General features: G+C 39.0%; 1 protein-coding gene across 1 annotated transcript; it reads right to left on the reverse strand.

Moving 5' to 3' along the window:
• Window positions 1-6,166: 6,166 nt before the first annotated feature.
• LOC128982107 (uncharacterized) lies at window positions 6,167-10,122 on the reverse strand. Its single transcript, XM_054401157.1, has 2 exons — window positions 9,354-10,122; window positions 6,167-8,688 (listed from the first exon to the last, which is right to left on the reverse strand). The coding sequence occupies exons 1-2, from the start codon at window positions 10,120-10,122 to the stop codon at window positions 6,167-6,169; spliced, it is 3,291 nt and encodes a 1,096-aa protein (XP_054257132.1).
• Between the last annotated feature and the right edge of the window lie 639 nt (window positions 10,123-10,761).

A 10,761-nucleotide genomic window follows, 5' to 3' on the forward strand; every position in this document is an offset into this window, starting at 1 on the left:
AAGCTTCTCAAAGCCATGGCTCCTGTCAACGTGTGTGTTTTCCTACTGATGCTAGTGTCCTCTTCTGACGCTGCTCCAGAAAAACGTCCAAGAGTAAGTACTAGTAACATAAAGTACTAAACAAAACACACATTAAAATGTAAACTGATTTGAGTTTCTTTTCAGGAAGAAACCCCTCCTAGGACAAGAGACAGAAATTATATTTTAACAAGTACAACATTTTTAAGTGACGAGCGAGCTACATCCGTTATCCAAGCGGTGGGTTTATTTGTATGATTTTTGTTAAACTTTTATCCACCATTTAAGCTGCATTTACAACATATCCATATTTTTATTTAGATGGCTGAAGACCGTACATCTCCGATTGACAGAGCTCTTGTGGAAGCCGAGGATGCGGCTAATAATTCACGCGTGAGCTTGGACCAGCCTCCACCAGTCTACACTACATTGACCCCTGTACAAAGATCTCAAGAACCCCAACCATCAACATCTTTAGGGGTGCCAAGAGTCCTTCCGCAATGGATGCGAGCTCACCCTGAACCATCAACCTCAACAGGAAGAACTAGGGTAAGGAGATCGGGATTGGGGAAAATACATATAAGTATACATTTAGGCATACAATAAACACTTACCTATGTTTCCAGATGCGACGGTCTGCTGCTCGGTGTGTATCGTGCCAAGTTGAAGCCGATCGTCAACAAATTCGAGAGTTTAGGCTGGCCGATTTTTTACAAAGATGGAGTGGTAGCCGACCGGAAGGTTACGAACTAATTGATATCTTGACAGTAGTTCAGACTGTCAGAGTGGAATTGCAGGACACACTATGGCTAACTAACCACTTTATGGAGGATACAAATGTCCCAGAAATGATCCGTATAGCACCCGCAATTTGGGAAGACATCCGAGACTCGTTGGAAGCAATACTAGTTTCCACTGGAGAGCGAATAAACAGAACTAGAGATATCGATAGCGATACCAGTTCTAATGAAGAATTGCCCTCTGCAGGAACAATCAGTTGTCGTATTTGTTTTGAAAATCTACCGACTATAGTATTAATGACTTGCTGGCACACTCTTTGTAAAAATTGTGCTAATCGTATTGTTAGGTGTCCATTCTGTAGAAAGGCCGTCCTCGGCAGTAAAGAATTATATTTCTAAGCCCCGCCCTAGGGCGCTCCCCACTACCCCGGTATAAAACCAGAGGCATCTGCCGAGGGTAGCCACTCTCCACATCCTACCAACTCCACAACTCTCTCAAGGTAAATATCGCTGCTGTAGTTTACTAATTGAGCTTGTAGTGTAAAAATAACAGCATAGGTCCTCTTTACTATCATAGTTCCCATAGTTTTTAGGGATCAACCGGGAATCAAACCAGCAACCTCCAGATTTAAAAGCAAACACTATAACCACTCGACTATCCATACAATATTATTACGACAATATTATATGGTTTTAGATGGATCTTTCTACAAAGCTGTCGTCTTGCGAGGTGCTCTCTTCCCCTTTGAAAGTCCCCATCAAAGATCTGACCGAGCCGGCGAAAATTCAATCTGCTAGACGAATCAACACGAGATTCGGAACCATGGTGATCGTACTACACGTCACCACATCTGCCGGCGAGGAGAGGGTGACATTTTTACCCTCGAGGTTCACCAGCCTCCTCACAGACGAAGATCTAGAATGTTTCACAAACTCTAAATTGTATAGTGTTAAATGTACGGGGATGGTGGGGAATTCCCCAAATGTGCTTATTTATAAACATTAGTTTTTAGCATGTTGTTCAGTAGTAGTAGTGCTCAGTAGTTTTTAACACTTCACTCAATTCTTTATAAATTAGTAATGTGTCTTGCTTGTAGAATAAATATTTGTAACATTATAACTGCGTTTTCAATTCCAAGTGCACCCTCAAAATAAGGGAGGGGGGTATTATATGGTATAATACTAAGCCAGTTCCTCTGGATACAAGTACAATACGATATAATACCTGAACCTGGGGGTGTCCTTCAGACACTCGGACAGTCCCAAACCCTGTCCTAAAGGGTGCACAACAAGTTTTCTATATACTATTTGCTAGGGACATGAACTTTTTTTTCGTTTGGCGAGAAGGTGAGGTTTTTTTTGTTTGGCGGGAAAATAAAAGTGAGGTTATGTAACTTGGCGGGAACCTACGCAATACGTTGTTTGGCGGGAATCGGCGGAGAAGAAGTAAGGTTTTTTTCGTTTAGCGCGAAAGTCACTTGGCGGGAAGGTGATTTTTTCGTTTGGCGCGAAAGTGAGGTTATATTACTTGGCAGGAAGGTGATTTTTTCGTCTGGCGCGAAAATAAATGTGAGGTTATGTTACTTGGCGGGAAGGAGAAGTTTTTTCGTTTAGCACGAAAGTGAGGTTATGTTTCTTGGCGGGAAGGTGAAGTTTTTTTCGTTTGGCGGGAACCTACGTATGCAATACGTAAAGTGAGGTTAGATGTTTGGCGCGAAAACAAAAGTGAGGTTAGACCACGTGGGACACCAGAGGGCGACCACGTGGGACAAAAGGGGGCATGGCCTAGGGGGAAGGGTGGGGATGAAATGCTGCTCTCTGATTGGTGGCCGCAAGAGCTGCTTTTCCTACTCTTGTACTCTCCTAAAGGCCTGCATTGGTTTGTAAACGTAGAAAATAAGGGCGTGGTATCCCGCGGGTGTATTGGTATTGGTCTTATTGTGTGGAGTACCTACTCAAGTTGCCGCCGGCGATAGGCATTGTTGAACTCCCTGCGGAAGTTACAATTGTCAATCAAAAGCAGCGAATTGAAGCTGGTATTGTGCTGCTAAAGATCGTCTACTCGTCTAACGATGCCAATAGAGCTGCTAGCTCACTTGGGACATGAGTTGGTGGTAACTTATAAACATTCGATCATCATTTTTTATCTTTTTGGTTCGTAGTTAAACTTGCAAGACACTCTCTACAGAACAAAAAAATAGTTTATTAGATAACTTACTAAAAGTAAGTTTTTCTTACATTTTAACCAAGGGACCATCATGACGTAGTTTACATTCATTTAAATTATTTGATCCAAACTTAGATGTAAATTGTTCTACTGTTCTTAGAAATATTAACCTAGTAACATTTTTTTATTCATATGTGTATTGAAGAGAACCTTCGACCATATCTACTACTCTTTGATGGTCTTTCAGCCATTTTGCTATTATTGTTTCTGATTGTTTTGGGTTGAACATTGAATATTTTCAATTTTAAGAAATGATTGTTTAGCTTCTGTACCTTCTTAAATATATTGTAGAAAATGTAATACATTTTTTTCATCAATGACCACATGTTTCAAAGATCCTGTAAAGACTAATAAATGAAGATCTCTCAACCTGAAAACCTAATCAATATTCATTTAAAAAACGTATCAACAACTTCCATCAATTCCTGTAACCAAAATTAATTAATGAATGCTTTTAGGTTGTCAACCCAACCACAAATTACTTTCTCAGACGTCTACACGATGAGAGGCTATTTAATCAGCTTCAGGAAGGGTGTTTTTACATCATTCAAGCAATTAGCCTAACAGCTTGGTTACCCGAACACCTGTGGTCAGGTGATATGTGGAGGCAAAAACCCTTACAACCCCCAAACCCAAACCTTCCAAAAACCGTTGGTAACTTTGCTGTTGTTTTAAAATTATACTGCCAATTCACATACATAGGTTACAATAAGATATAAAAATAAGAAATAAATTTCGTGATTTACTCTTTGGGTCATGTTTATGTCATATTCACTCAAAGTTTTATAAAACTGTAGTAACATAAAACTGTTACTATTAAATATTGATAAGACACTTTGTTTTGGACATTTTCTTATCAAGTTGTAATTTTTTTATGGTTTTCTTTCAATGAAAAATATTGTTAAAAAACGTCACATTTGTCATAGTTTAAACTATGTTTTTTTTATTTTCCACGCGCTTATATACAAAAATATTCCCGTTCTATCAAGCAAAAACAGTATACAAAAAACATTTTTACAGCTATAATTATATTTCATACTTGTTAGTTACTTTTGCTTTTTGTCATCACATTTTTGTAACTTCTCAACTTAATAATCCTCTGATCTTAGTAATGGAAATGTTAATAATAAAATATTTGGTAGATAGCAATATTGGATTTTTCTTTGTTTGAAGTTCATTGTTGGTGATGGTGAGTTAATGTTGTTCAAAGGTTTATTGCGGACATTTTGATTTTGATTTTGATTGGATTTTTATGTGAATCCTGCTTTATGGCAAATTAATTCCGACGGTAAAACTTTGTTGTCAATGCTTTTGCAAAGATTTAAACCACCTCGTCGTCTCCTTTTTAAATACGCTCCCTTCCGACAATTTCTTGAATTCCTACAATGCCATTTACATACTGAAAGGTACGATTCGAAATAACTCTCGAAACGTTACGAAGCGATTTAAACGTCACCTGCGGTTTCTTTGCGAGTTGACGATTTGACTTGTAAATCTAGTGCCGAGGGACTCCCTATACTCCTGTGGGGAGCGGTTAGGGGCGCTTTTTGGGGGAGGTAATGTATGAAATGCTCAGTCCCTTAGCTTAAGTCAACAGTTGCCGTTGAGAGGACCAAATTGATTGAGGGATTGCTATTGTCCCCGCCCCAAGTCTCAAGTCAGTTTTCCCCCAGAATCTACCGTTTTCCACGTGCGGTGTTTTGAGCACGTGAGTGGAAAATGTACAACATATTCTATTAGCTTCAATTTTCAGTTTGTTTTCAGATAGATACATTTGTTCCGACAATATTTACAACACAACAAACAACAACAATATTTTAGTTGTAGTTGTACTGACGTTTTCCAGTTATGTAACCCTGCATTTTGTAAAAAGATATTCTTGATTTCTGAACAATTATTATGTGTTATAGTTGTTCTATTGTATTACTGTTAATTTCAAACAATGTTAGCTTTTATATTTAAGTTAATTTACCTTAAAAATAGCAAAAACCACAAAACAATTTTAGGTTATTTTTGCATACTAGCCTACTACGTGATTATGTTTTGTTACATTGAATTGTTAATACTTTACACCCGAGTTTTATAGTTCCTCTTATTTGAAATATTGCTTAACACTTTATAATAAATATTTTTGTACTGGTCAGCTTTACAATTAATTAATATCCATTATTTCAAACCGGCTAAATTATGTTATTTACGTAATCTTTGCAAAGATCTTCCTCCAAAAATTTGGGTTTTTACTATTCGTGATGAAAAATATCCGCAAAAGATACTTACACAATTAACATAAATTACCGTCATCAAAAGTGCACTTCAAAACGAAGAGCTGATTAACTATTTTGTAATTTTTGGTAAAATAGCGTTTAATCAATTCTAAAAATCTGGCAATTTCCGGAGGGTTATCTTAAAACAATTATATAATCGTTGCAAACGGAATTTATTGTGCAATCGACGCCGTGTCTCTTATGTTAGCAATACCAGCAAAACTCTTAAACAGGTGATTTGCATGACAATCATTGTTTGGTATAATAAGAAAAATATGTACATAGAATGAAATTAATCAGTCTTAATTAGGCTAATTTTTAAAGTGCTAAACAATGTTGAATTGCTGTCACAGACCTTAGTGAAGCTGAAGAGATGTTTGGTTTGGGGTACCCCACCTGACTTGAAGCACTGGGCAATGGCGGCGTCGACGAGGACTGTCCATGTACACGTTGACCTACTTGCACTATTACAATTGTCCGTTAAATAAACAAAAAATAATTTCTTCTTGGGATAAAAACAAAACTATTGTCACTTCTATTAGCACTGTACAGACTGATTAATTTAAAGAAAAAAAAGGTAAAAATTGCGGGATGTTGAAAAGATGATGCGGATATACGATAGTAAATATGGTGATAGTTCAGCGGCGGACGACAGTGGACTGCGTCGTTTGGAAAGATATCAGTGTTGAGGGCAAAGGCCGCATACCTTCGTTAGCGGCTGAATAGCGGAAAATTACTTGGGCTAGGTTTTGTTTGAAACGGAAGAATATAAATATGGACTCGATTTAAAAATCATGAAACCTAAAATATCCAACATATCGCCCCCCTTGAACCAACCTGGTTCAATGAAAAAACTGAAAAATGGGAAAAGACAAATGAAAATAAATTGAAAGGGGGTGAAAGGGAATGCTTAGGAATTAATTGGTAGGAAGAAGGGAAACTTTGACGGTTGGCCGACTGAAGTTCCCTGTAGCGGTGCGTAGATGGACCACTCGTACAATTCCGTCTGCTCCTGGAGATACTGCGGTGATTCTTGCAAGTTTCCATTGTAGGGGAGGAGTGTTAGGCTCATGAATAACAACAAGGTCACCAATCTTGAGGTTCTCTGTTTTACTCGTCCACTTAGAGTGATGCTGTAGAGTATGCAGATACTCTTGGGACCATCGAGTCCAGATGTGTTGAGAGAATGCCTGAACTAATTGCCATCTCCTCAAGCGGTTACAAGAAGTTTCATCATATTGAGGTTCAACCATGGATTTCCGAGGTCCACCAGTTAAAAAGTGTCCTGGGGTTAGAGACTCTAAGTCATTCGGATCTCCAGAGAGAGGGGTAAGCGGTCTTGAATTTAATATTGCTTCGACACGTGACACGAGAGTTATGAATTCTTCATAAGTCAGGATTTGGCCACCGATTACTCTATGAAGGTGATGCTTAAAACTCCTAACAGCTCGTTCCCACAAGCCACCTTGATGAGGCGCGTGTGGAGGCAGAAATTTGAAAGAAATGTTGTTTTCTTCAGCAAAACGGTGAGTTACTGGATTGCAAAGGAGGTTGTTAAAACATTTGTGAAGTGCAGCAGCTGCTCCGACAAAGTTGGTTCCACAATCACTATGAATTTCCTTCACTGAACCACGTCTGGAAATAAAACGTGTAAGAGCTGCTATATAAGCTTCTGAGGACAAATCCGACACAACTTCTAAGTGTACGGCTTTCGTTGCAAAGCAGACAAATAGACAAAGATAAACTTTAATAGGCTGAAGCCTTTTTAGGACATACAATTTCACTGTAAATGGTCCGGCATAGTCGACTCCAGTAACATTAAAAGGTCGGGTTGCTACCACTCTTGGGGAAGGTAAGTCTCCCATCAATGGTGTGTTTGGCTTAGGTTTCATTCTGAAACATCTCAGGCGTTTAAAAATCCTGGAGCGTATGATACTACGAGCAGAAAGTATCCAATATTTCTCACGAAGAACAGCTTGGAGTTGTGTTGGTCCACAGTGAAGAAAGATGCGATGATGATAATCAATTATCAAATTTACAACAAAATGATCCTTTGGTAAGATAATTTGATGCTTGGCGCTGTACGGCAACTCAGAATGTTTCAGTCGTCCTCCAACTCTTAACAAACCTTCATCATCCATAAACGGTGAAAGGCGTTGAATGCGAGAAGAACACACATTCTTCTTTGACAGGGAATTAATATCCTCAGAGAAACTCTCTCTTTGAACAAGCCAACAAATCCGTTTGTTCGATACTTCTAACTCTTCAAGTGTGAGAGAATGAGTAATCCTTTGCTTAGTTTTCAAGCAGGAAATAAAACGTAAAACGTAGCCCATGACATGAAGTAGTTTAGTCCATGAAGAGAATTTATTGATAAACTTCAGATCTTGATCTTCAGCTATCGTAAGAAGATTTAGTGTTGTGGTTTTAATTTCTGGGAGTTCCTCTTCGGGAAGATGACTCGATGGTTGAGGCCATGAATCAGATGAACTCTTAAGCCATGTGGGTCCAGACCACCAGAGCTTGTTATGAATAAGAAGAGATGGGGTTAATCCTCTAGAGGCAACATCAGCGGGGTTTTCAAGAGTAGAAATGTGTTTCCATATGCAGGAAGGGGTCAATTCTTGAACCTGTGCAACACGATTTGCAACATATAACTTCAAACGATGAGAAGGGGTGTGAATCCATGAAAGAGCCACAGTGGAGTCACTCCAAGCGGTAACAGAATCTATCTTGTAGCGATCTGAGAGTTGATCAACACAGTAGTGTAACAGTTTGGCTAAAATATGTGCTCCGCACAGTTCAAGGCGAGGAATCGTGATACGTTTCAGGGGTGCCACACGTGACTTGGCTATTAATAAGTTGACATATATACTGCCTTGCGGGTTCTCAGTTCGTAGATAAACACATCCAGCAAAACCGAGTTCACTTGCATCTGAAAATCCATGCAACTGAATATTAACCGCATCACTCAGAGATATGTACCTGCCAATCTCCAAATTTTCAATCTCAGGAAGTTCGTTGACAAAAGTTGACCATCTGTCGATAATATCACTAGGAAGAGTATTATCCCAATCTAGGCCTAGTGACCATATATGCTGCATGAGAGCCTTAGCCCAAAAAATAACAGGGGTAAGCATGCCTGTTACATCATAAATCTTAGCGATGGAAGACAAAATTGCTCTTTTGGTAAAAATCAATGGAGCTTCAGAAATTGCATATGAGAATGTGTCTGAGTGTGGATTCCACTTCAGTCCAAGAATACTAACACAAGGTGAGTCAGTTGATAAGCAGTGTTGAGGGGGTAAATTTTCCAATATTTGGCTATTGTTAGACGCCCATTTGCGAAGTTCAAAGCCTCCTTTTCGTAAAAGGTTTATTACATCTTGCTGTAATTTTGCAGCTTCTTCAACAGTATCGCTGCCTAGTAGCGCATCGTCTACGTAAATTTGTCGTTTAAGTGCATGAGCAGCAAGTTCATGATTCTTTCCTTCATCATGAATTAATTGTTGTATTACTCGATTAGCCAAAAATGGCGAAGAAGTCATACCATAAGTAACGGTTGTCAACTGAAAAACTCGAAGCGGCTGTGACATTTCTTCTCTCCAATAGATGAGTTGAAAACGTTGGTCTTGTTCATGAATAGAGATCATACGGAACATCTGTTTGATATCACAAGCAAAGGCGATCCTATTTTGACGAAAACGTAGAATTATGTCTGTTATTTAATTATGTAACTTGGGTCCTTGATGCTGTAGACTGTTAAGTGTTACACCAGTTGAAGTTTGAGAGGACGCATTAAATACAACACGTATCTTTCCATCCTTAAAGACACCGTGGTGTGGTAAGAAGCAATGATATTGGTTATTTAGATCAAATAAGTTTGAGGGTTTCATTTGACCAGAGGATTCGTAGTCATTCATAAATTCAATGTACTTTTCTTTGAAATCAGGTTGCGATTGAAACTTACGTTCAAGCGATTTGAAGTTTGTAAAGCAACTGTAGAAGAATTTCCTAGTTTTACTGGATTTTCTTTGAACGGTAAACAACAAACATATCTTCCCGTCTCGTCACGAGAGTGAGTTTTCAAAAAATGATCTTCACATTCCATTTCCTCTGGGGATAGCTTAGAACAAGCAGGTGGTTCTTCCAATGCCCAAAATCGCTGAAGTGTTTCATGAAGTGTAAGATCATTGATGGAAAGTAAAGTCGTCAATCCACTGAAGGTTTGGCCGTCTTGTGAAGTAGGCACGTTCCCAAGGACAACATATCCAAAAATAGTGTTTATAGTGTATGGCATACGATCACCAAGACTGGTGGCAGATCCAATAATAGTTTGAGCAAACAGATCCGCACCGATGAGCAAATGTCCAGGAGTGTCGAAGTTGGGATCGGCAAGTGCGTATTCTTTGATTTGAGCCTTTATTTCAGAAGATATCTTGACACTAGGCATATCATTGGTAATTCTATCAAGTATGAGGACAGGATGTGCCGTAGCAAGTGTTTTCCCGTTAAGCGAAGAAATATTTACAAAGGAAAGTCCCTTAGGCTTTATTCGAGCTGAGGCAATGCCCTTTATCTCGTGAACGCCAACAGACGAACGCTGAATGTGAATCATACTGGCACAGTGTTCAGATATTATACTCGTTTGTGATGCACTATCAAGCACAGCTCGGACAATAATATTATGACCATTCGAGGTAGAAATTTTTACCAATGCAGTGGCAAGAAGTACAGTACAGTTGTGGCTGGCAGCACCAGTGTCTACATGAGCAGAGAGTGTATTTGATTCAAATCCTTGCGGTACAGGAGCCTTCAATTGTGTTGTGGAATTGGCCTGAGTCTTATTCGAGGGCTTAACAGATTTTTTCATTATAGGCTGGTCCGTTTTGTAAAAATGCAGTAGCGTATGGTGTCGCTTAAAACAAACTCGACACGAACTGGATGACTTACATGAGCCTAAGAAATGTCGTCCTAAACAATTAACACATAGGCTATTGTTCTTAATGAAGTTGAACCTATCGTGTGGTGATAAGGCACCAAAAACATCACAGCGAAAAATGTTATGCGATGCTCCATTGCAGTAAGCACAAGTATGAGCTTGTTCATTGTCATTAGAAGAAAGCATTACAACTTTGCTTGGCTTGGGACTAGCGGTTTGCCTACCTAGATAAGGCATGTTCTTACTACTTCCATAGTTTTTTAACTGAAGGGAAGAATTAGCATGTGAGGTCGAGCCTAAGTTAGCCGCCTCTCTGTAAGAACACTCATTTTCCAGAAAGTTTATTATTTCTGTGACAGAAGGAACCTGTTTTGAGTCATCTCGTTTTTGTTCAAAATCTGAACGCATAGCGGAATCAAGCTTTCTCAAAATATGTGTACTTAAGATCAGGTTGTCATCAGTTATGTTATGGCCAAGTGCTTTAAGAGCTTGCTGATTTCCATTAAAAATTGAAATAAAATTCCTAAGTTGTGTAACATTAGGCTTAGTAAGCTGCGGTAGGTCCAAGAT

The sequence above is a fragment of the Macrosteles quadrilineatus genome, unplaced genomic scaffold (genome assembly GCF_028750875.1).
Source record: "Macrosteles quadrilineatus isolate MER2022 unplaced genomic scaffold, UCM_ALF_1.0 Scaffold_113__1_contigs__length_334533, whole genome shotgun sequence".
Classification (NCBI taxonomy): Eukaryota; Metazoa; Arthropoda; class Insecta; order Hemiptera; family Cicadellidae; genus Macrosteles; species Macrosteles quadrilineatus.

What these genes read in the sequence shown, in the direction of transcription:
- LOC128982107 (XM_054401157.1), bottom strand. Translation starts at nt 10,122, where the DNA reads ATGAAAAAATCTGTTAAGCCCTCGAATAAGACTCAGGCCAATTCCACA. An exon ending in ATCCCCAGAGGAAATGGAAT is followed by an intron (nt 8,689 to 9,353) that starts GTGAAGATCATT and finishes AAATTTACGTAG; the next exon opens with ACGATGCGCTACTAGGCAGC.